Genomic DNA, 26,731 nt, shown 5'->3' with positions numbered 1-26,731 from the left:
CCATGTGAGCCAGGCTCCCAGCATTCATTCCCTCACACACACCCTACTGCGATGACAAATTTACTTTTGGGTCAGGTAGAAAAATGGAACCAAATGCCAAAAGGACATAGACTTACGCTGAAGTAACTTCTGTAGAGGTGTGGTGGTGAGGAATAGCCTGGTTTCCAGCCCAAAACTGGAAAAGAGCTGGGATGGGGGAGCCACTCAAAGGCACTCACATGAACCCACCGGGGCTCCTCCCTGCTGTCATCTCACAGAGCTCTGCCAACACAGTATGATGGAGTCTTGTCACACATGACCAGGCATGGTGCTCTGAGGCCCCACCAAGAAAGGTGGCCTGGTACTGACCGATCCTCATGGGAAAAGCCTAAGAGACCAGTCTGAACCCCTTACACAGGCTCCTGACCCCTGACCATCTCCACTAGTCAGAGAGTAGGCGAAATCCTTCTAAGTTACCCACATCCCAACTTTAGAAATTAATATTCTCTAAGCTTCTGCCCTACTGTGGAGTTCCAGAACTGCAAGAACCTAGTTAGTCCAAACCTGCCATTTTACAGATTTTGAAACTGAAGACCAGAGACCTAAGGTCGAGCAGCTAATCTTAGCCTTGAGCCCTGGGCTTCTGACTCCTGGTAGGCAAGTGCTTTTCCAAACACATACTGCTTCCTGTCAGCATACACTTCCTTTCGTCTTAATGGACTCAATTAAAAAAAAAAGAAAAAGGAAAATATAAAGGATTTTTCCAGCCCCTTTCCATTCTGTCACAGATTACACGTGAGGCACTAAGTTCCCCATACAACGGCATCCCTATTTATACAAAGCTATAAACAACAGAGAGAATAGGGGGAGAGCTGGTAATAGATTTCCACCAGGATGTGCCTGACCTGCTTTTTTTCAACTTCAGTAATTAGAAAGGCAGTGGGTCTGTAGGAATTATTCATATGCAGCAAGAGTCGTACGCTATACATTTATGTTAAACATGTCAAACCCGATTGAAATCATGCCTGCCAGCACCATATTCCATAAACACACTTTTCCCTCACAGTCGCCTAGACCTTGCCAGCCCGCTAATACCTCCTTTAATAGCAATCTTCCATAGATTCAAATCAGGGACGCTCCACTGCACTAATTGCTCTGTGTTAGGTGAGCATCATGGATTTAAAAAAAAAAATTAATAAAATAAAATCCCTTCAGGCCATTCCCCTAGAAAAACAACACTCAAACTACAACTCTAACTCACAATTTTACTAAAATATGGACACCAGTGTGGGACTGCTGAAGCTGTATCGTGTTGTCATTTTCAGTGGGGCTACTACCTCATCTTTGTTTTTTTAAAGCACCGACACCCCCTGGTCATCTCGTCTCAAATTAGCTTAACTAGACCAGTTTAGAGCTCTGTGCCTGGAAACCATGGCAGCTACAGGATTTAAATAACCATCTTACTATGATTCTTTGCCAAGAGTTCAATTTTTTTCCCTAATTATTGGTGATAAAGCATCACATTAATTGTATATCACTTAATTTATAGCAATTAATGGTTGATTGGATAATCACTACATTAATTATTGTTCAGTTGCTGACACTGGGGGCTCTTCAATCTAGAACACACACTTTTAAATCCACAGTGCTAAAAGAGAACGAGGGATCATTTTCATGTTTCAAAAGAGAAAACCACAAAGTTGGACGGTGGAAATTGCTGTGCATTAGGGAAGAGACTTAGCTTCAAAGAACATTCCTGCACCTTCCATTGGCCCACAAGCCTGCTTTACACTCACCAGGAGATGTGACCTCTGAAGGGTTTACCAAGGGCTTGTACGTATGTGTACCACTACCTGCTGTCATGGAACCCTCACGAACCCTCATCATGGAACCGAGGTGTGGTGGTGGGTGTCACCCATCCATGGTTCACACATGAGATACCCAAGATTCCAAGAGGCCAAGGTCATTTGGTGAGTGCTGGGCTTCCTGACTCCAAATCTAAAGAGTTCTTTCCACTTCACCTAACTGCTTTTGGCCTGAGCAGGATGTAGGCTGACTAGGAGGCACATTCGTGGTGGACAATCCCACCCATTTTGCACATACACGTGGCCATCAGGTTTCTGTTGCTGCCGTACAACTTGAAGAGACTGCTGCTCTCCAAACTCAGAATGGAGATGGAAGCAATATCAAATGATAACACAGAAAAATCCCATTCTTAGGGAGGTGGGAAAGTGTACCGGTAGGAACTCAGGCTCTGGGGTGCCTGGGCAGCTCAGCTGGTTAAGCATCCGACTCTAGATTTTGCCTCACGTCATGATCTCAAGTTTAGTGGGATTGAGCCCCACATCAGGCTCTGCACTGACAACATGGAGCCTGCTTGAGATTCTCTGTCTCCCTTGCTCTCTGCCCCTTCTCCGCTCACGCATGCACACTCTCACTCTGTCTCTCAAAATAAATCAATAAACTTGAAAAACAAAAAAGAACACGGGCTCTGCAGGACCAGTGTGCAAATCTGAACCTCTCTGTGCCTCTTGGCAACCCGCACGAGCTTGGCTTTTCCAGGCTCAGTTTCCTTCTCTGCACAACGGGGGATGGGGTGGGGGAAAGACAGGGAGGGGTTACTTACAGCTTCCATCTCACAGAGTGACAGGTGGGAACCAAATAAAATGTACAAACATGTGCAGAGCTTCCCAATTCTCTTTCCCATCGTGGCGCACACAGAAAACGATGGCAAATTAGTATCAACAGATGAAGCCACAAGTGACCGCAGCCTCAGGAGCCCCCGCCCCACCCGGCCAACTCAAAGGCTGCAGACATCAGTAGTACCTGTGCACCTGTGACCTACTCCCGGCACGCCTGCCGGAAAGTACAGATGTGACACACCAAAACGGTGCCTGGCACACAGTTAAAGCTCAATGTGCCTGTACTGCAACCTTTCAGGGTTGGTTTTAGCTCCTTTTGAGTATATGTGGCTGCACTGTCCAGATTAAAACAGCCACATTTCAATTCATTACAATTAAATAAAATTTAAAATTTGGTTCCTCCTTGGCACTGGCCACACCACAAGTGCTTAAACAGCCACAGTGGCTCGTGACTTCTTTATTGCACGGTGTAAACAGAAACGTCTTTATCAACCTAGGAAGTTCCATAGGACAGCACTGATCTATGGTAACACTGTTCTGATGACGATGGCTTTTCCTGAAATCCCCGGCTGGAGGGCTATGTCCCCTGAAGGCAAGACCTGTCATCTCACGGAACTTGCAATCAGTGGAATTCTGCCCAGTGTCCTGCATGGGGTAGGGACCCGGCCACTGACCGGGGGATTGATGCTACAGTGATTCAAGTGACTATCCTGCTTGCCTTGCTGCCACCTGAGGGTAAAAGATCTGACATCTAAATAAAAGAAGCCCAAAGAGGGTGACCAATGGACACCAGAAAGGAAACCCGGAGTCCCATTCCAACATAAAAATAAGTGACTAAAAATTTTTAGTAAAGATTATCCATTCCTGTACAAACCCCAAACTACATAATCAATAGCTGAGAAAATGCCAATTATCCAGGCTCATTTGAAATATTATTAATCTGTACCATGAGCAGCCACTAATCAACAGTACAAATTGTGAAATCACTATTTATTTATTTGCTGCGAGGAAGCACTCCCCATCACATTTAATCAGATAGGAACAGCTCAATTTGGGGAATAAATGGAACAAACGCAGATTTTTTCTTTTTTATAAAATAGTAAGGATCCCAAAGAAAGCTAAGAAGAGGTTGCTGGCACCTATATCGATTCCAAGATAAACTGGCTCAAGTACCTTAATAAAGCCTGTCATTACACACTCAGACGACATAGACAAAATTACGTTTCGGGTCAAAAGAGGATCATTTGCAGGAGTCAGGGAAGGATTTTCCCTTCCCTCTTTACTACTGCAACTGGTAAGTTGCACCTCTGAGTAACTCATTCATTCATATTCTCATTCTCATTCTCTCTTTCTCTGTCTCTCTCTCCACTCTGTCTCCTCTTTGCTGGCTTTTGGAGATAAAGCACAGCCTGCTCTTTGAATGAATGAATGAGAAAGTGAGGCCTTATGAAGGATGTTCATATTTGGGGCACCTGAGTGGCTCAGTCGGTTAAGTGTCCGACTTCGGCTCAGGTCATGATCTCACGGTTTGTGAGTTTGAACCATGGGTCAGGCTCTGTGCTAATACCTCAGAACCTGGAGCCTGCTTCAGATTCTATGACTCTCTCTCTCTCTCTCTCTCTCTCTCTCTGTCTGCCCCTCCCCCGCTTGTGCTCTCGTGCTCTCTCTCTCTCAAAAATAAACATTTTAAGAAAATTTTTAAAAAGACGTTCATTTTTACGGCGCTCCTCATTGCCTACCATGTCGACTAGCTCACACCCAGTGAATTTACAAACATGATTTACTTTACAAATGCAATTTAATTGAGCTGCCCTCAACAAAGCTCGCCCTAAACCGGCCTAAGAATTAGAGAAGCACAGACCAAGTGTTTGGGATGGGGCCTGGCGCACAGCAGGTATCATGCACGTGGCAGTTACTTTTTGTTGTTCACTGTGTCCGTAGCACCCGGAATGCAGGAAACACACACCACGTATTGTCTGCACGGTCCTCCGAAGTGCTCATATGCTGTTCCCCCTCAGCTTCTCAAAACTCCTAGCAGCTGCATGCCTCCTGGCAAGAGTTTCACATTCACATGAAAGGACCCCAAGAAAAACTGCTACTAGCTTGCCTCATCTTATTTCTCTAAATTATTAAAACAACAGCAACCACAACCACAACCACCACCTGCCTAATCTAGAGCTTCCTGCTTGCCAGGGACTGTTCTAAGATTCCCATATTCAAATAATCCTCACAACGGAGATCCTAGGAAAGCAGGCACTATTTTTAATCCCCATCTCATGTGAGGAACCTGAGGCACAGAAAGGTTCAGGTCACATAACGACTGAGTGGCAGAGCCTGGATTAGAAACCAGGGACCCAAATTGTGAGCACAAAGGACAGATGGTGCGCGAGGCGCCTGGGCCTTCCAGCCGTGCGCGTGAAGTCCTCTTCCCCAGTTCACCTCTGAGCAGGGACGTTCAAGTGCTGCCTGCAAAGTCCATGCGCATCTCACCTGAACAGTGCGATGGAAACCGGCATCTTGGTCTGTGCAAAGCAACACAGGACCATCCTCTGCAATCGAGGCCCCGGAGGACAGACATCCGTGCCCTGCCTCCTGTTCCCCCCATGGTGCTCCCGTTCCCCCCTCCCTCAGCGTCTCTGCAGCGCAGGCCGCGGGCCACCACAGAGCCGGGCTGGAAAGGGGACAATGAGCAGGAGGGACACTGGAGGGACTTAAGTCCACCCAGCGTGCCCGCTTACTCACTCTGCTGCGGTGACACCTTGTCGCTGTGTCCCAGCGAACACTGAAGAGGCACATCGCCTACTCCACCCCCTCCCTCCTGAAATTTGGAAGCTGTTAAGCTGCCTCTCGAATTTCTCTTTTACAGACTGAATAGCCCCAATTTCTTCAGCCTCTTTTCAGAGGCAATATTTCTCAGCTTTCAGTCATTTTCATGGCTCTCCCCTGGCCTCTCTCCAAGATTCTGTATCTTGTTTAAATAGTGAAGGCCAACACTGAACATGATTTAAGAACAGCCGTGCCTGGAAAAGTAACAAAGGCCCAACCAATACAGACTCCAGAAGGTAAATATTTTCTCAAAAAAACACAAAGTATTACAATATTAATAATGAAAGACCTTAACAATTAGGTTAAGCAAATAAAATAATTTCTGTTGCCTGTCATATCATTTCCTCTAATAACTGTGGTGGATTCTGGGAGACTTACCTATCCGGAGAAGTATTCTCAGAAACAACTTTGCTCCCCCTCAAAAAACCCAAGTTTTCTCCTTAGTCTCCACTCTTCTTTCCTCCAATACAGCAATCCCATCATCACGAGAGATGCCTGTTCCCCTTCTCACAGCATCGAGTTTTCCAGAAATAGTACTTCCTTTCCCAACCTCAACTTCTTCTGCTTTTGGTAACACGTCCTGCTGCCTGGCTTCACTGCCTGCCCCACTGTGGGTACACTTCAGGGGGTGGGCGCGCGCCCTGGGGACAAGGTAGGACACAGAATGTGCAGAGCCTGCCCAGGCCCCCAAATGTAGGATGAAGCCCACCCTTCACTGCTGACCCCTCAGAGATTTGGGAGTGACCCCAATCAAGGTGCGCAGGATAAACCCTTCTACCTGGGCCTGGGGGCAGGGGAAAGGGGATTGGACCTTCCATGGAGGGAGAGTCCTTCGAGGACAAAGCAACACTGGAGAAGTGGGACCTCACAAACCCTGAAGCCCTTGGGACAGAGCCAGATAGCTGGGTGCTCAGTAAACAAGCTGGCTCTTGGGCCATTTAAAAATCGCTTTAAAAACTCTTTAATACGACTGAACAGAAGGAGAATGACGCTGACCACTGAAGAAAGCAAAACCCAAATCCTCCTCTCCCTGCACAGAGCCAACACAGACTTTCTGGACAGATGAAGGAGGCATCTGCTCCCTGACCTGGCGGCCTCCCTCCTCCAGAAGAGACAGATGTCAGGGGCCTGAAGGCAGCACACACACTACCTGTCCACTTGCTCTGCTCCTTCTCGCCTCCACCCTCCTGGTCTTTAGCAAGCTCCTCTGGGTCGGCAGCCGCTTCACTGGGCCCTTCAACATCTTCAATGGCTTCTTCTGTAACAGAAGAAAAACAAAATGTCAAGGATTAAAAGTACATAGAAGATGAAGGATTCTTGGCTCCTACCCCAAAGAATCACCAACCACAGCACAGACATGCCAACGACTGTCCCTCCTCTCTTCCCCGTGGCCCTCGAGAGGCAGACTGTACTACGGACATGCTGAGGTCTAGGCAAACAGGTGGGGCCTTCCCTTTCCTACTCACTGGTATGAGACTGATTGGCTCTAGACAGGGGGACCTTAAGTATTTCTCTCAATCCTGTTGAAGAAATAACTTCATCTAAATGCATGCATCTTTTACACCTGAAAAATGCAAAAAAGGAGCCACATGGTGGCTCTTGTTTCGCTCCAACCCCAGTGAGTTCTGGATTTGGACTAGACTAGACTGCATCACTGACCCTTCAGAGGCCCCACAGTGCATGTGCCAGACCATGGCAGGAGTGTTGCTGGGTTTTTTTTTAAAGTCACTCATAGTCTCAAGAGTCACAGATTATCAGTGAGAGCATTTCATTAACGTGAAGAGTTCTAGAAACAAACATCTGTAGGTATTCTAGGCATCAGTGGCAAGATGCCAGGTTCATAGAGAAAGGGAAAAAAAATTCTGTGATAGAATCATATATTTTCCTTTTGAAGTCAGTCCATTCTTTACTCACCAGCGGTTTTTAAAACTAGCCATGGAAATTCTCTCCAGCTCAACACACAATGCTTTCGTAAAGACAGAAGAATGGTCATTTCAAACACAAGGTTACTCAAGTTGGGAGGAAGAGGAAGAGATATTCTAGATGCAAAGGAAGAGGCAAAGGAAGCAAGACATTTCTCTCTTGCTCTCCTGGCCCTCAAGATCATTACCCAAAACATTTGTTAAGAATGGATTAAATAGGGGCAGGTGAATGGCTCACTCAGTGGAGTGGCTGGATCCTGAGGTCTTGAGTTCAAGCCCATGTTGGCTGTAGGGATTACTTTTAAAAAATCTTAAAAAAAAAAAAAAAAAAAAAGAAGAAGAAGAAAGAAAGAAAGAAAAAAGATTGTGCTAAATGAATGACTAAGGCAGGCAAACCGAGGCAGGTGAACGACAAACTTAGGAGCAGATTTTGAAGAGCACACTTTCCTAGGTATAGAGACATGAGAACCTGGCTGCCCACATTAATCACCGGGGCTGGCACTAGACCAGGTACACTGGCAGTAGGTATTGGATTTGGGGCTCGGACCAATGTCACCCTAGGTCCCTGGAGCCACTACCCTCCTTTTCAATGTTTCAAGGTGTTACCTTTCTCAAACTTTCAGAAAATAGCTTCTAAATTTCACCACGCAAAGGAAGTGAAAGGAGTTAAAAGTAAACTGACCCCAGAAACTTTATAAAACACTTGAGGAAGAAAGTATCTGGTTAGAGTCAGATTTTTCTAATTCTTCCCGAGAAGACAAGGCAAGTCCAAGGACTGGAAAACTGAATGACGGGTGAGGGAACATTCTTTCTTCATTGCCACCAAAAGGGCATTTATGAAGCAGTCATGGGGAACACAGGTGAAGTAAGATGGTGCTTATTTTCATCTCCAAATAAGAGGCCTCCTTTGTACAATTTCTACTCTTTCTTTTGTCTTACTACATAAGAGAGGTAACATCAAGTCTCCCCGTACCCACTCTTAGTTCAAAGAGAGAAAAATCAGGCAACCATGGTTTAAAGTCAATCTGATATACAGTCCTGTATTAATACTATACATCATCTAGGAGAGAAAAATATTTGCATAGAAGCATTATTAGGAAATAACACGTAAATTACACAGTATGATAGATGCACAGTCTTAATTGTGTCCAGGCAGGATGTTGAATGCACATTTTTTCACTTTTGATAAAACTGTTCAACACTGTAATTATAAAATCCATCTTTAAATGGTGGTACCAGGATTCAATCAATCTTAAACTGGGTCTCCCCAAAGGAGCTAGGGCTCTTAAAATATACTCATTTGTCCCAGTAGATGCTGTGGTACAGACTATCTGTAGCAATGTAGATATTAATCAAATTTGATTATGCAGAGATGGCCAAATGGCCCCTCCTCTCCATCACACACACACACACACACACACACACACACACGCACGCACGCACAAATTTACCTTTGATGGAGACAGTCTGACATCTACCAAATAGACAAAACCCTGATGTGGTGAACAGTGCCTGAAATGGTTCTCTACAGAGGAGCAAAGGAATTGTCTACTGGAAGGCACCTCCAAAGGCCAGCACACTTCTCTCCTCCACGTCAAGTGGACTGTAGCCGTCCAAGCAGAGAGCTAAAAACTCATCTGACCCCACTTCTCTGAGCCTTTCCAAACACATCTTATTCAGAAGACAGAGAGTGTGAAGAATAAGCACATCACTGATGCACTGAGCAAGGAAACCACACAGTGCTTTGTGAATATTCCTGGAGCCCTCATTCTCCAAGCCTCCTTGATTCTTTGCTTTCTTCCCTCCCTGCCTTACTACAAGGAGAAAAGCGAAAGCAGCTAGGTTCCATTGAGAAGTTAGAAGGCAGAGGTTAATTCAGAAACTTATTTTGTTTCGTACCCCCCCTCCTTTTGTTTTTTTAATATTTCAAAATCAAATCCTCTTCTTTTTCAGTTCCTATCATCATTTGTCACTCATTTACTAACAGGCTGTTATATACTTGATGGAAGAAAAAATGAGAGGGAACTCCTGGAAGAAATGATTAGGAAACTCCTGGAAGAAGAAGAAATGATTAAGAAACAGCTTCCTTTGCAAGAGGATCAGTGTCCTCACCCCCATCAGAAAACCAGGTCCCATTCAGCTGAGCTGGCACTTCCCTGCAGTTCCACCTATGACCTACAGGTGTCGCCCTCTGCATGGCAAGGCCTGAAAGGGCAGCTAGCTGCAGGAAGCAGACAGTGTCTGTCTGGGCCGCCCAACCTGAGCATGTGGAAATAATATACGTCTTCAAGTGAACTGTCTGGTCCTGGGGAAATAAAATAGGACATTCATAAGCAGTTACACCATCTGTCTTTATACCATCATCATCAACAGCAAGAGGAAAAATCGCTCTTTAAAATGGATGAAAGCCCAGGCTGACAGTAACCAGAAAACTGTGAGCTCTGAATACCAATAAAGGCAGAAAAATGATTAAAAAACAGAGATACAAAGTACGAATTTGTCTGGACAGCTCAGACCCACAGTGCTTTGCAGGCAGGGTCTGTTTGATTGGTTACCAAAGCCTACAGAAAGGCCACTCACTAAGACCCAGGCCTTGCCTGGTCTCCCTGCACTAGAAACACATGGGGACCAGGGGCACAAGGGCATCTGACTTTTAAAAAGAGAGCTGGATCCACACTCTGCACTGCTGGGGCTGGTTATCCAGGCCACACTCCCTTTCGTAATGTGTACCTGACACCCACATGTTGATGGAGCACAGAGTTGGGGAGACGGGGTGGCAGCTTTTCCACAGATCGCAGATTGCGTTTTCCACCTGTGAAGTCAGTGGTAAGGGGCTGGGGTCCTTACAGATGCCAATGTTTTAAATATATACGTGATATCAGCTATTGACAGATGGTGGGAACAAGTGAAGACTTGATGGGCCAATGATCTGGTTTTGTCTGGAAAATCCTGTCTTTCCCTCGGATGACAAAGTTGCTGCCCTTCCCTAAGACACCCAGCAGCCACTGTGCCATTTTTAAGGTTGAAACAGACAAACCAAAGCCACCTTTTCTCTAAGAGTTTGGCGGTATTTCAGAACCAAGCAGAACACCCCAGGAATGCTTTTCTTCAAGGGCACAGCCAGGACCTTGGTGAGGAGGTCATCTCAGCTCCCTACAGCGCAGCCCAGACAGAACATCTGCTTTTTAGGAGACTTCAGAGAAGGTGCTTCTAAACTCACTAAGCAGGTGACTTGGATGGGTACATCCCACGGTGGCCCTCAAACCACGGCACCCCTCCTATTTGAATGCATTTTCATGTTAAACAGAAGCAAATCATGAATAACTGTGAAGTTTTCCTGGTATCCCTTCTGTCTTCCAACTCCACATAAAACTTCAGCCTCCAGAGGCTGAAGGTCTTTAAAAAAAAAAAATCTATTTCCATCACTACCTCCTTTTTACAACAGCTTCTCCCAGACAGCACTTACTAGCACTCAGGCCAAACCCAGCCCTGCTCACTCGTGTCTCCTGGCTGAGGGCAGAGCCCTCAGGTGTAAGAACTGCAGCAGCTCCATATATTCTAAGAGGGAAGGGTTCCTGGGGGCACCTAAGGTTTCTGAGGTGATGATACCAAAGCTCCAGAAAATCTCCCTTCAGTTGGGGTGGTTCTGCTTACCAAAAATGCAGACTGTTGTCTTAACAAATACCTTCTAAGTATCATGTCGGCAAAGGTGACTGCATGATTCCCCAACTTAGGGCGAAACCTATTCCTGGAGGAGGCGTGCGTGCCAACTGGCAGCCCTGTGGTGATTTGCAACAGTTCTATGAGCAACCTGGAAACGGGTGTGTGAAAGGTGCACCGGGCGGAAGCAAGCACAGAGGCGGCATCATCAGAAAGCTGGCGCTGACCATGGCCCCACGGACTCCCCAAATGTGATACCCGAGAAAACTTGCCAGTTTCCTCCAAAACCAATACTGTTCACCAAATAACTGGGCCTAGAGCCGCGTCCACTGGGTGTTTTTCACCAATTGCTTACAGACTTGAAGGGGAGTCAGTCAATGGCTAAGCCTAGTCCCTCTGTTCCTAACTCTTAACAGGATAATGTACAACAATTCAAACCTTCCCCGAAACCTGACAAAGCTCCCAATAGTGCCTCATTGTGATAGAAATTTGGAAATTCTCCTAAGAACCAGGGTGTCTGTACCCAAGGCTCTCAGGCGATCGTGTTACTTAAATAATACAACAATCCGGGATCCCTGAAGAATGAAATTGTTCTTTCCTTTTTCTTTGGGGTGAGCCATATTTGAGGGTGGGGGTGAAATAAAGTGCGTTTGCCTGTCGGCAGGCTCAAGAGCTGAGAAACATTAGCTGTCATGAACCACAATCAAATCAGGTTTGAAATATTTAGCAGTGGCTTGGAAAATGCGGTGGTGCAGCTCTGACAGGCGAGATGTGCACAGACACCCACTTTCCATTATAATGGAAATATCAGGCCTGTTCTGAATATGTATAACCCAGAAAAATGTATTGATTTTTCATTCGGCATTAAAAAAAATGAAATAGCCTGCAGCTGTCAAAAGCCTTTTGTTAAAAGCTCATCTTTCCTGGAATGAGGTTTACCAGAAACAAGTTTTAATTGTATATAGGACCTCTTCTTTGAAAAACAAAATAACCAATCTGCCTACTTTGAAGATAGGGTTAAAGCTTTTCCTTTCTCCATTTTCAACCTAATTAACCAAGGACAACCGCGAAGCAAGCAAGGCCTGCACCATGAAGGCCAGCTCCAGGAGGACCACGGGAGGTGGCAGCCACTTAGGCTGGGGTCTCTCTTGGTGGAGAGCCGAGGGACTCCCTGACCGTGTCTTGTCTTATTTCCGTAACTCCCACGTGGAGGCTGGACTCTGTGGCTATAGACTCAGTGCAGGACACTGTGGCCAATCTGCTGTCCTTTTGAAATGTTGGTTGGCACAAATGGAAAACCAGGGCAGACCCCGCCAGTGTGCCCAATCCTCTTTGCCTTTTGTTACCCACAGGAACCGTCTACTGGCCGTATATACGCTACAGAACATGCATGCTTTATTTTGCAAATACAGGTCAAATCAAATCCCACCACATAAAAGAGAACTGCTAAGGTCTACACCACTTGTCTCTAAAAAGATCCAGCGTGTTGAAATTCTGCTAAAACAGACACTTGGAACAGGAAGTGATCGACAATGCTGACGGACAGACAACCTTGCTGCTCCCAGCTCTTCACCCCCAGTCCTGTCTTGCCTCTCAAAGCCAGGGAAGAAGAGGTACATGGCGGCAATGTTCCTAACTAACTATGCCATACTTCCTCCATGACCTTTTGGCGAGTGTGATCTCTCTGAATGATGACCACAGGTCCTACCAGTGGGTGATTTTCTATGCGCCGTGGGCTTATTCCCAACCGCACGGATACAGGATGCAATAACCCATTCTGTAACATTCCCAAACACTTTCCTCAAACATTTATGCCACAGTTTTATTCTAGTGGTGTCTTTCGAGCCCTCACAATGTGGCTAGAAACTGCGTGAGACATAGCTGTGAGTGATAAGGTTTTCTGGTTGACAAATACCACAGCCCCAGAAAATTTCCCCCTTAGATCAAGGTGGTTTTGCTTGCCACAAATGCATATTGTTCTCTTAACACACCTTATACTTAGCATCTTGATAAAGGTGACTGCATGTTTTCACACTGACACATAGAACAGGAAACGTAAAACCTCCTTCAAAGTTCTTTGTAGGTAGTCACCTGAATATTACTTTTAATCGCAGGCAAAATTTGTCCATTCCATTTTCTACATGTTAACAGGGTATTAACTGAGGGAAATGCCAGATCACAAGACGAAGGATCCGGGAATCCATAGTGACACTGGCAAGTGCAACGTTTTGAAATACAACCATCACAGTCCAGGCAGGAAAGCTTAACGGGGCCACGGATGAGGGTGAGGGGTACGGCAGGCCCCTGGGGATTTCGAGGCTGGAGCATTCATTTCGTCATTTATTCACCTTCTCAAGAAAAGATACCATTTCTTTTCCAGCAGACATCAGAACTCCAGTGCAGTACAGAGCCCAGGGCATTTGGTAAAAAGCAGGCTCCCCACACAGACGAGAGGCAAAGGGGCCTTCCACACGCCTGCTTGCCCAGGCCTCTGACGTCTGTACCTTGCACAGGATCTAAAAGACAGAGCGCCCTCCCGGCGGCCCTTGTCTTCACATCGTTCATTTTCTTACCAACCTAAGCTCCAGCCAGGCAAGGCCATCCTGGCCCAGGACCCTTCTCTACCAACTGGGGAGAGCGGTCAGGGTGGGGGCAGCCGGGGGAATGTGGCCAGCCTAGTCGCTTTGTAAAAAATAATGTGGTCTAAGTGCTAGCCAGTTGTTTTAAACAAAACTGCCTTCTCAAAGCGGGCATTTCTACACATGGACGTCAGTCCTCCAAGAGAAACAGGGATGGGGGGGGGGGGGGGGAGGGCAAGAGAAGAAACGGAGGACGCGCTCCACAGGAGACACTCCCTTCTCCCCAGTGATGAGCACGGATCCTTTAAGTGATCATTTTCCCACAAGGATTCTTGTGACCACTAGGTGTTCACTTACCAAATATACCTGGGGCCGTGGTGCCTGGAGTTTCTGGACAGAGCCTGGAAGCGGGGGGGGCTTCCGAAAGGGGCTTCAGTAAAAGCTCTGCAAGAAAACCCAGCGCTGGAGGACCTCGGCCTCCTCACTGCTCCACCCTTGACCTTGTTTCCCCGGCCCCCATCCCCGCGACCCTGCCTTCTGGCAGCAGGCTGAAAGAATCAACACTCTGAAGGCAACTCCGGGTATTATTAAAATGAATAATTGGAGAATAGAGACCATTTATGCTTTTGTATATTTGAAGATCGTGCCACTGTTTATAGAAACAAGAAAAATGGGGATTGTGTGGCAGGAGGGCGGCTGGGGAGGCCGGGCATGCTGCAGCCCTGCACAGCCCCTGCTGGGTGGAGCAAGGGCAGCTTCGGCAAGGACGCCAGCCTGGGGGAGGCTCTCCCTTTGCTTTTCACTTCACCTCCACCCTGCGCAGTGATGGCGGAGCGCATTTTATGGGTCCATGGTGGCCACGGCCTGTTTAGGCCTCCCGGAGAAAACGTGCCCTGTTTGAGTTGCCCTCCTGAGTGAACAGCGCAAGGGACGCCAGAGCACGAAGTGAAAACTGCTGCCGTTTTGCGGTGAGGGACAGGTGCTGCCATTTTCCCTCTCCTGGGCAAGGCCACTTGGTCAATCGGAACAGTCTGTCAAAACCGCGCTAAAATTAAGGGGGTGGGTGGGGGTCAAGGGAGGAGAAAAAGGGAGGAAACGCCTACAGCCAGGATTGCAACAAGTTCCATTTATCTGTGTTCTCAGCAAAAGCACCTGGGCTGCCCCCTGCAGAAAAGCAGAAAGGGATAAAAGTCAATGTGCAGTGACAGAGCACAACGGAACTAAATATGTCCGCTGACTCGCCTGGTGGCTATTCACAGGAAGAGTTTGCTTTCTTGCTTTCTTGCTTTTTTTTTTAAATAACTGAAAGATGTGAGTTCCAGTTTGTAAAGCACAAACCCAACCCTGAAATGGTTTCAGAATCCACACTCCACGAGAAATCCAACTCGGTCCCAGAACACCGATGGAAACTGAATTCAGCAGGGATTAGCTCCCCTGATTTCTACAGGGCCACGCCGGGCGCTTTACTTCCACACATGAAATGTAAAAAAGGCAAATTCCCCGAGCATGTTTGTAGCGGAGCGTGATGGGATTGTGTTGTCATTTATGGGAAATAATCGCAGACCCATCTCTCCCCTTCCCCCCCACCCATTTTCCAGTCCAAATAACCATGAAAAATTACACTTCAATGTCAGGGCAACGACAAAGGAGGCGCGCTCTCTGGGAGCTCAGCGGATTTGCAGGGGTTTTTCCTTTCTTTGGACAAAAACTACCTTCAATTGTACTTCATTTAAAACGTGATCTAACAAATGCATTTTGACAAGTTCCTTTCTCTTTTTCTCCCTTCTTTCAAACAGTATTTTGTACAGTTTAACCTCACACCAAACTGGAATGTTCTGGAAAGAAGAGGCATGCAAAATAGAAGGGCCTTGAAACCAAGAAGGGTGTTTTATTTCCCCCTCTGTTAAAAACAAAGTAGTGGAGGAAAATAATGAGTCTAACTCAGTATGCTGAGAATGAGCGAGGGGAGGGGACAGAGCAAGTCACAGTGTCTTAACAACAGACTATTTGATGGGCAAAGGTGAAAAAAGCCAAGGTTAATAGAAAGAGGAAGGCTTTAATGGAGGAAAAGGGGCCTCATAGGCTTGCTCATCAGAACAGACCATCGCGTGAATTTGGAAGCATCATCTAAGGTGTCTGGAATACTGTTTGAAAGAAGGGAGTCAGAACTGGGGGGTTCCTGCTCACATGGGATGAGGAAGGGAAACCTCTCTAGTGGGGTCCCACTTCCCTCCTCGTCTCCCTCCTCTATAGAAAAGGACATCTTTTACCCAAACAGATCTGCCTGAAAGCTTTTTAACATTCCAGGTGTGAGGCCTAAGCAGTCCCTACAAGCATCTGTCTTTCAGTAACACTCTGCTTGAAATAAACACTGCCAGGCTCCCATGGCTCAAAGGGAGAAGACAGGATACATAAACACATACCAGTGATAGAAAGAGTGTAAATAAAAAAAAAATTAACAGTTTCCATTAAGAAGACTGATACCACCCTTCTGAGTTTAAACTCACTTGGCTTGTCAGGGAGAGATCTTATGCTTAATGCAAAAAAAAAAAAAATCCTATTTATTTTTAACTGGAAAATGTTGGAAATACATGAGTGAAAAAAGTCAAGGAAGGCTTGTAAATGTACTTAAGCATCTATATACAAATGGAGGTGTGTGGGAAACAAACAGGATGTACCAGAAGTGGTATGAGATGATGGTGATTAGTACCTAATGGATCCAAGTGAGGCCTTGCGGGGTGGCTCTTGTGCTGGGAATGTCAAACGCTGAAGGATGCTACGAATATGGGAACGACAGCAAGGAAACGAAGGGGGAAGGGTGGCTGCGCACAGCGGGGAGACACGACTGACAATGCCCAAAGGAATGACGTGGTATTTGGGGTGAGGATATGCAAAAAAAGCAAACCTTTGAACGACAAACAGGTGAGCATTTTGTTCTTGGCCATCAAACCAGACAGCACATAACCAAGACAATATGAAGCCATGACTCCAGGAGTCTAAGTCACAGACCAATGTGAATGGGGGGCTGGAATTCCCAGCATGTGGAGGGCCTCAGTCTGTCCAAAGGGTCTACAGCCTACTGAGGAGTCAGCCGGGGCCCCTGTGAAGCGCACAGTGCTGGCAGAAACAGTCTGCTCCCACTGGTGGACGGCACAGTGACGGACTGCCTGTCAGTGAGCTTCGTTCTGCATGATCATCAGCCACTTACGTGCACAGCTGGTAAAACAAGCTGATTCATAAAAATAAAGCACAAACAGAGGCTGACACTCTCCAAACCAAATGCAGGAAACGTCAGGCCGACTTCAGGCAACCCGGCACCCAAAAAAGCACCGGCTCAACCTGTTCTCCCTTGGCCAGACCGGCACATGCACAAAGGTCACCGCAGGTGCAACGGCACTGCCGACTGCAGAGTCTAACGCTAGGGACACTTGTGAACCCTGGAGATGGCCCAGGCCTGGGTCTTTAGGTGCCAACCACGCATACAGTGCCTGGTACAAGTGGAGAAGGGCCTGCCTCTGCCGGAAGCATTTACGGTCACACCTGAGACATGTAAGGATGTGTCTACACTCGGAAAGCAAAACCCTGGGCCATTAACCCTGGGCCATTCTCCAAAACCATCAAGTCCCCAAGCACATTTCAGTCTGCAACAACCAGCTGCACCAGCAGCGGCATGCATGAACTAACATTTCATAGGATACTGCAAGGAAAGTGAAGCAGGAAGCTGAGGTACAGGGAAAATCCAAAGGTTTATGTTCAAGAGCTTTCCTGCATCCATGTGAGAAAAAGCAGATGGGATTGCTAACTTGTCATATTTAACATGCACCTTGCTCGGCTCTTCCGTGCCCAAAGGGCGAAAGAAAATTCTTAGATCTTCCTTCACCTTTTGAGTAACTTCCAAAGTTATGCCAGTGGTTGAATACAAAACCTCTGTATTTTTTCATTTTGGATATTACAAAATACCCCCACCAGCAGCACACAGGCCCTTTCAGGGTAATTTTAGCTACAGTAACCCATCTCCAAAAATTCCAGAGCTACTATGTTTCACACTCAGCCTCAGGACTGTGCCCATCTATTCAGCCTTTCCTCCTGTGAGGGATGTCTTCCACCTGAGAACAGACTAGTATCCCCAAAAGGGAATGCAGTCCATTACACACCCCCAAAATTACACTGTAAGGCATCTTTTTAAAAACTTTTTAATGCTTATTATTTTTGAGACAGAGAGGGACAGAGCATGAGCAAGGGAGGGGCAGAAAGAGAGGGAGACACAGAATCCGAAGCAGGCTCCAGGCTCTGAGCTGTCAGTACAGAGCCCGATGCGGGGCTTGGACCCGGCAACCACGAGCCCATGACCTGAGCTGAAGTCAGACACTGAACCGAATGAACCACCCAGGCACCCCCTGTAATGCATCTTAAGGCATAAAAATGCAGGTTTTTTACATTTTTGCAAACAATTCATGAAATAACTTAAATTTTAGACTCTTCAATAGCGGGAACATTTGAAAACTAATACATGAAACCAAAGAGAAAGAAACGTCGCCATGTGATGAGAAGGTAATCAGGGATCTGAGCAGAAAATAATTGGTACTTGGGACGGTTAGGAATAGGGGATCTGGAGAAACACACAGTCATACTTTACAGAAATAATTTTGGACGTTCACACTCTTCTGTGTACATGCTTCACCTGGAAAAATTACTAGAAGCTCCTGTCAGGCAGAACCCTCCCCACGCTTCCAGAAGTGGACAACTATTTCTAAAGGAAATATGGACCCCGGGCAGAGAGAATATGGAAATAAAGCCTGCAATAGGTCAACGGTTTTGCCTCACTTTGTAAGGCCAAGACTAATGGCAAGGAAGGGAAGAAGCAAGCCAAAGGCATCAATGAAAAAACTAGCCAAAAGGCAACGTAATGTTGAAGAGGAGATTGCTCGATGATTAGGAAAGAAAAAAGCGAATGAGTTCTCACTTACCAAGCAACAATTTCAAGTATAAAAAGGAAGAAGAGGAGGGGGAATGGGAAAACTTAGACAGTCACCAAGGAGCAATGCCCACTCACCGCCCCCCCAAAAGTTTGAATCTTTAAATTCGGTATCTACCGTGGCAGGGTGGGGGACGGGGGAAGGTCAATTTGTGCCTGAAGAGAGTCTATGAATTGATTCACCCACTGGAAAATTCTGGTAACAAGCTAAAAGGACAGAAAACCAAGTTTCAAAGAGACGCACACAAGCAAACTGATTTAGGAGAGAGAGATACGGGCTGTTTGCAGAAACCCGGGCATCGGCCTTTGTTTTGAGGGATCCGGGGAGTGACCAACAGGCACCTCGACTCTACAGACCAGGAGACCAGAGCCTGGGAGGGGGGGCTGGATGCCCACAGGGTGAGGAAACCGAAGGAGAGTGAAGGGGACAGGTGGTCACATGCTGCTCGAGTGACCAGCCAGGCAAAGAGAACAGCAAAGGCGCAGGGAAAAGCTCTGATGTTGAGGCAAATGGGATCTCGCAGTGGTACCAGAGATCTGACAGTGGCTCAGAACAAGATCTAGTTTTTCCTGACATTCTGAGACAAAAGGCGTACCAGCAAAGATAAAAATGCACCTACCGAGACCAAAACAAACCAAACACCATCCCCTAAGAACACAGATATCTGTGTTTTTAGGCAAATGGTATCCTGTTCACTTCCTGTCCAGTGGCAACGTGGTACCAAAATAAAACCATCACATTTAAAGACAGAACGACCCATGGCTCTGGCACAATGCAGCCCGCCCACCTCGCTCTGTCATCCTTACACACACAAACACACATTCTCTCTCTCTCTCTCTCTCTCTCTCTCGTTCCTACTTTCTCCGTCTCTCCCTCCCCCCCCCCCCCCCCCCCCCCCCCCCCCCCCTCCTTTCATGCTCTTTCTGGAAGGGAGTTGTCCCAGAAGGACTTGACCCGAAGGACTAGGGGCAGAGCCGGTCAGAGAGCTTCTAGATCCAGGATGAGGTCCAAGGGGCTGGTGCAGCCCCGGGTCCCTGCTGCAGAGAACCAGCAAAAGCCAAGTAATTGCTTTTTCCCCTTCCACTAATAAGCTTTTCAGCAGAGGAAGAATTCAGCTTCCTGTAGTCAACAGACCCTTTTTTCCCTGCCTCTCCTCGCTCCAAATAATCTAAAGTGACTGCAATTTCAGTCCTGGCTCTCTAGCATTCAGCTCCACCGGCTGAGGTCAGAAGGTGTCAAGTGAGGGCTCTCTACTTCTTTTCTACTCTGCCTTCACGCCACCCATGCTTCTTTGTAACTGAGGCAACCTGCGTCCCCAGCCCAGCCATTACGTGGATCACCAGCCCACGGCACACACGGACTTCAGTCAGGATTCCAGGAAATGTTTTGAAGGCCTAGAAAACACTGGGAGAGAGGAAAAAAATATCTTTGCTGTAAACAACTGATTAGTAATGACCAACTTCAGATGCTCTGGCGACCCGAGCCACTAATTTCCTGGTTTTGAGAAAATGCATCGCAGTACAACATTTCTGTGTGTGTGTGGTGGTTAAACCGTGTGGCTGGTTGTGTGGTTTTCGGTTTAGTGGAATGCAAATGACTCTGGTTGCTGAATTTGTTCCTTGAGATGTTGCTGCAGATTCGTGGCGCTGGTATCAAGTGTGGCTTCGTGTCTGGCGGAGGCGCTGCAGGGAGGCCTGCCTGGGAAAACTCTGCCCCACCCCCACCCTGCCTCATCTCCCAGAAGAATGAAATGGGATTTCAATTAAGAAGGGCAGCAGCAGGGCCTGCCCCCCTCTGTCGTCATGAAGATCTAACGGACAGCACAGAGTAGAAGGCGAACAAACAAATGGACGAGAGTGACAGACTGGGTGAGAGGAAGAACAGGTGTGTGATGGGACTGACGGAGGTTCGGTGGGTCCTGTCCCACGGAAAGCATGGAAAGAGTGTTAACATCCAAGTGGCAGAGGCCTGCTACCGGAAGAACAGCTCTAAGCAGGGGAAACAGAGGCAGGTCTGCAAAGAGGCTGCTCACTGGGCCTGCAGCCAATGACTGTGAGGTCCTGGAAGGGAAGGAAAGAAGGGCAGATGCATGCAGGGAAGGCGTGAACACCTGCACACGCACCCCCTCCCCCATCACACGCCCAGAGGAGGTGGATGCAGACTCCTGGCTGCAGCCAGGCCTGTGATGGGAATTTATTTCCCTCAATTATGAGCTCTTGTCCCCAGTCTCAGTTCATCAGCACAGTGCAGCCAAGTCAATGAAAGGCTCCATAATGAAGTAATCACATGCACGGGGATGGCCCCACACCTGCCGCTGGGCCCTGAATCAAGCTGACATCAGCTCTCCAATCCCCCCAACCCCGTGTGCTCCCATGATCCATGTCAGTCACCCCTGTCCTGCCCCAGGAGCCTCGAATCCTGGGTGCCATTCTCTTGACCCAATCACAAAAGTCCTGATTGCAAGAAGAAGAAGGATGGGTCTAGCAAAGTGGGACTGGTCAGTACAAAATGTGTAACACTTCCCTTTTCTGCTGCCTGGGAAATCTTCACTGCAAAGAGTCTGGTCATAAAAACTAGTACCGTGTGCCTAGAAAGATGCCATTTGCCTAAATCATTAATACATAATAACAGTAACTGTGGAATACAACTGTCACACAACAGGTGTAAATTGTATTATTATTCCCATTTCATAGATGAGAAAACTGAGGCTCTGAGAGGTTAAATAAGTGGGAAAGGTCACACAGCCCAGAAGTAGCAGAACTGAAGCTAAGGCCCATGCTCTCCATGAATAATACCTTAAGAGCTACTGCATGGCCTTCCCAAGAGAACTTAAACCTCTTCTCATGCTATCCATCCATCTACCCACCTATCCACCCTTCCATCCACCACATGTTCATGGAGCACCTGTTCTAGGCAATGACAATACAGCTGGGAACAAGTCAGGAAGAGCCCCTGCTCTCAAAGGACAGCGGTAAGGGAAAAGGTGGAGAAAAAGGAAAGAAGGTTAAGGAGTAAGACACAAATGACCACAGTGTAAGGCAGACGCTGATGAGGAAGGACGATAAGGCAGGGAAAAGCGAAAAGCAATGCTAGGGCTCATTTTCTCCTGGAAGCTAGGAGAAGGCAACATGTGAACCCAGACCCGGCGGAAGTAAGGCTGCGAGCCACAGGGGCCTTCCAGGCACAGAGGAACCACATGTGCCGAAGCCCAGGTGGAAGCAAACAGAGAAAGGGGGGCTGGAAGATGAGTCAGACAGGTCACAAGGCCTTGTTGGCCACTGTCAGGCCGGAGGCACTGTTAACACGTAAGGAACATCTATGAAAATCAGAACAAGGTGCTTCTCTTCAGCATCCCCTCCTCTGGGCAGATAGGGCCTCAGACTCCCCATCCCACCTGGTAAGCAGAGGCTGGGATGGGATTCCGCTCTTAGCAGAGAGCTGTGTGGGCGAGACATCCTGCTCAGCTTCACAGTTACGCTGGAAGAGCTTTCCAGTACAGAGGCTACAGTACTTCCCCAAATCTGCATGTGTGTAGTATATAAAACTTCCTTGTGCCTTTCCCTTGACTAGGGGGCAGCAGGAGCTGACCTTGAGTTGAACAAATGCAAAGAGGGGCAGGGGAACTCTGGCCATCCTTTGCCACCAGCCATACTGCAGCATGTGGCCAGTCTTGACACCCGTGTACCAGAAGGACCCACCCGACCACCACCCAACCACTGTGCTCCCAAGCCCCTCCCTGCCTGAGAAGCTAAGGCTCGGGCCTGGGGCTCGGGACTCCTGGCTCAGCAGGGCCACAGCTACAAGCTAGAAATATGTCACCGACCATTCCACGCAGCTCTTCTCAGAAACTTTATTGCCTTTCCACATAAATGAACTTCAACACACTCTGCAAACTTAATAATCATATAAAGCTACGTAAGCTCAGCAGGGCTGCTACTTCAATGCCAGCTCTTCCCAGCGCAAGATGGATCTGGAGGGTGGGGGAGGGGGCTTTACTTTTCTTAAATGGGCCCTTGTGGGAAAAAGTCCACTCTGCTCACTGCAACAGAAGAGGGATCTCTGCCCAGTGACACACACATACACACACACAAACGCACAGGCTTCGGGCTGCCCCCCCGACCGCCCTGGGCTATCTGGGGGCTCCAGCCAGGTAGCGAGGCTCAGGTAGACCGGCATCACAGGTCTCAGGCCGCACTTGGCCCCACTCCTCAAACCAGCTATCTCGGAGTACCCTGGGGCCTCCAAGGCAGAGTAAGTGCGTGAGCCCTCAAGTGTTCTGGATTCTGTCGTTAAACATTAACGGATAACCTAGAGCCCCTTTGGGTCAGCTGGTCTGGGTGCTGTTTCTCTGGCCAGGAGACAAGAGGAGCTGCATCTCCGCCAGAAGAGAGAGAGGGAGGGGCCCCGAAGAAAACACCCAGAAGCCAGGAGGGGACAGGAAGGGGACCAGGTGGAGGAGGCCCTTCCGGGCTTGCTGGGGATCTACGGGAACCGCCAGGACTGGCCAGAGAGCAAGGCTGAAAGCCACAGAGAGACAAGAAGGCGCCAAGCAGGGGAGATGAGCAAGGAGGCAAAATCCAGAAAATCGGGAGCTTAAGGAGACAGGATACACAACGGGCCAAACCCATCACAGCTTAAAGCACCCATCAGTTCAGGTTTCCACAGTGGCCGGGAGCCTGAGGGGCTGTCGCCCCTTCTCCAGGTCATTCCACTCCAGTCATCAGGAGAACTATGTTTTGGGGAAGGGGCCAGAGCAATTACTGGAGCCTTCACTTGGTTGCTGCCTTTTACAGTACACTTCCCAGAATAAACTGCCCCAAGACTTCATCCATCACCAAAAAAGGCAACTGTAAAAACACTCATGGCCGGCCCCTTCCCACACACCAGCAGGCGCCCTCCCCTCCACTGGTGGGGCGGGGGGGGGGGGGGGGGCGCAGGGGGGGGGCCGTGGGGGGAGGCGGCTCCGCCTGTACTAATTGCCCTTGCGGATGCTGTGCGGCATGGGGGCCATTCCCAGCGCTGAGCAGTTAGGAACTTCCCAAATCATTAACCTTTCTCGGAGTGCATTGTACTGGGAGGTGCTCCCTCTGCAGCCCTATTCAGGAGCCCTATTGATCTGCCGCACACTCGGTGCCTTCAAAGTTGTTTATGATCAATATGCAAATTGCCCATGGCATTGATCTAGTATTAATTTTCAATTAGGGAATCCACAAGGGGTCTCTGAGGGTCAATACCCAACAATGCAAAGGAAACTCCGCTGAGGAGTATCGGGCCTGGTGCTGATAAAAGCTTCCCTAAGCCTCCTTCTCAATAGTTCCAGGCCCTCCGGGCTGTCACCTTCACTTGGGCTCATTCGGTTCCCTCCTAAGTCAGACCCCTTCGGTCAGCAGTCTCTCGGGCGGTATCTGTGGCTGTTGCCTTGGAACTCCCCCCACCCTCCCCCCACCGAGGGCCACAGGGCCACTCCCTGGCCTGCCAAGTGCGTTCCCCTGACACCCGCCCTCTTGATCCGGTGCCCCAGGCCATGCCTCCACGTCTCCCCATGCCACACCCAGGCCCAGGACCACTCTCTCCCCCAGCTCCCCAACCACACATACCTTTTTCCTCCCTCTCTCCCTCTCCCTCGTTTCTGCTTAGTCACGGAACGTCACCTTGGCACGCTGCCACGGCTGGAGCTGGCGAGCTGCACGGTCCCCAGAAATCTCAGGCAGTCAGGCAGAGCCGCCAGGCTGCCAGGTTATGCTTGGCAAACAACCCACTGATGTCATTTCAAAAAAACCAGCAGGGGGGAAGGAAAAAGGCACAGCTTCAAATCATCTGTTTCTCCTTCTTTCTTTCCTCCAACAAAATTTTTCTTCCTAAATGCAACATGGGGACAGGGGGCTGGAGGGATGTTAATTACTTCACCAGCCGTTCATGGTTCCCAGAAGAGGCCACGACCCACCCTCCAGGAGCGCACAGGGCGGTTCATGTGAGCCACTGATGGGGGTGTCCCCAGGGAGAGCGTGCCCAGCTGGGACCAGACTGACCCGGGGACTCAGTCATTCCATTACGGGCCCCTAACAGCCCCCGAGAGACTTGCGTGGGAAAGCCAGGCAGACAGGAGTTGGAAAGAAAAGTGTGTTCAGCTCTGTCCTCCCAGCAGGTGCTGGGGACAGGCAGGGGGGCACAGCTGTGCTCCAGCCAGGGGGGCCGGCGAGGACTCTTCCTTCTTCTCTCTCTGCCAGGGGCTCTGAATGCTCCCAGTTTTCTTCACATTCTCCAGAGGAATAAACCCTCCGGAGTCTCAGGCTCTCTCGTTACCCCCATGAAACCACCGGAAGACCAAACTCCAAGCGGGATGGGTGGCGGCCTGCCCACTCTCGGCGCTGCCGCTCACCACGCAGGCTGGCACACTGGCTAGCCAAGCTAATTGGTTTATGGATAACATTAATTACCATGTTGCTCATTAATGGATGAAATCTTTATTGGTGCCATTGATCAGTGGACTTGTTAGCTGGCCTCCTAACCAATGGCGGATATAACAAGCTCTCTTATTGGCATATCAATTAATGCAATCAATTCCTGGCCAGAGGCTGCCATTCGCTTCCCTGGTTGTTCAGGGGTAGGAGACAGAGCCATGTCAAGCACGCCTTTACTAGGAGTCCCCAGTTCTCAACTGACCTCCGGGTGGTGTCTCTGCCACTTGGGGCTCATCTATCAAAATAAATAAATAAATAAATCACATCTATCCTTCCATTTGAAAATCACTTTTCCATGTTCTATTGGTGACAAAAGTCCTATCCTATCAGGATACAGAAGCTAGAAGGAAGGCAGGAGGGCTCTGGGAGAGGACAGGTGGCGGAAAGACGAGAGCTTTCTCAGCCCCCGCTGGCCTCTGGACAATGACCACACAAGCCTGAAAACACAAGCCATAGGCATCAGCCCTCTGCCCACTCAGGGGGGCCTCCCCAGACTCCTCCAACCTCCTGGATGCACCCTCATATCTGGTGACCACACCCAACAGCATCCGCCTCACTCGGTGCCTCTGACCGATGGGCCCTTTATGAAAACATCACCTGCTCATCTGAAATCCCAAGCTCCAGCACCGGAAAGGACTTTTCACATTAGGGACCATCACACGCCCAGTAAAGCTGTGCACCCAAGGACATTCTATTGTTCGTTGAAATGCATACAATAAAGCTGTTCAACAACACTTGTATCCCTATAAAGTCACAGTCTGGGAAAAATTTCTAGGCAGCAACACGTCTTTAGTTAAGTTGTTTTAAAAAAGGCTGAGGGACTGGTGTGTGGGTGGATCCAGAGGACCAAGGATTTGCAGCTGGACTTTACCGACGACTAGCAAACACCAGGGAATTAACGCCACAACAAAGGGGGTGAGCCGGCAGACCTGTGGCTTTGGGAGGGTAAGCGGGGAATGCCTGACCCCCCCAAGACATGTTTTAAAAAGGATTACCTGGAGTTGGCCCCCAAAGGGAGAAGCTTGAAACATTATTTCAGATTTGTTTCTAAAAGCCAAAAATAAATTAAATGTAAAAAGGAAGAAAATCACTACTCTACTCAGCAGTGCTGGTGCTATTAATAAACGTTGCAAGCACAAACATTTAATTCAAGGAGAGAGGGAGAAGCAATAGAACTGGTGAAAAGCAGATGAGGGGGAAAGCAAGCTGCTTGTGGCAGAGCTGTGACGGAGCGTGCGGTGATAGAGGCCACGGCTCAGGGACATCATTCTCAGCACTGGAAGCACAGCTCAGGCTCCTGTGATAAACAGGACAAGTACTTCCTCTCGTTTAGAAATAAAAAGTGACATCTTTCCATGGAGACCATCAGTACTTCCATAGTCACAGAACAGAGGCAAGTTCTGAACAGACCAAAGCAGGGGCCAGAGAGAGCAGCCCTGGGCAGGGGTGACTCCCTCAGGATGTAGCCGGACAGCAGAGAGAAGAGGGGGACAAGGCCTCACAGGGGAGGCCGAGGCCCCCTCAACCTGTAAAGGCATGCAGAAGGCTGCACACCACAGTGGTCACCTGACACAGGTGACTGGGGTACCCAGACAACGGGCCCTCTGTCAGCCACTCGGCACCGCGGGGAATTGTTCAGCAAGAGCAGCCGTTGGGTCAACCCATGGCAAAAGTCCCAGGGCTCTT

At 48.5% G+C, this 26,731-nt stretch overlaps 1 protein-coding gene across 2 annotated transcripts in view; it reads right to left on the bottom strand.

Moving 5' to 3' along the window:
- The window catches only part of ZFHX3 (zinc finger homeobox 3), a 238,732-nt gene that overhangs the window by 35,392 nt on the left and 176,609 nt on the right, over positions 1–26,731 (bottom strand). For both annotated transcript variants that reach the window (XM_039222154.1, XM_039222163.1), the window contains one exon: positions 6,598–6,705. In XM_039222154.1, the coding sequence (XP_039078085.1) occupies positions 6,598–6,705 (108 nt within the window). The remainder of the gene's footprint in view (positions 1–6,597; positions 6,706–26,731) is intronic.

This window comes from Hyaena hyaena, unplaced genomic scaffold (assembly GCF_003009895.1).
Source record: "Hyaena hyaena isolate Hyena2069 unplaced genomic scaffold, ASM300989v1 scaffold_18, whole genome shotgun sequence".
Taxonomy (NCBI): domain Eukaryota; kingdom Metazoa; phylum Chordata; class Mammalia; order Carnivora; family Hyaenidae; genus Hyaena; species Hyaena hyaena.
This window is presented reverse-complemented; position numbering and strand designations above follow the sequence as displayed.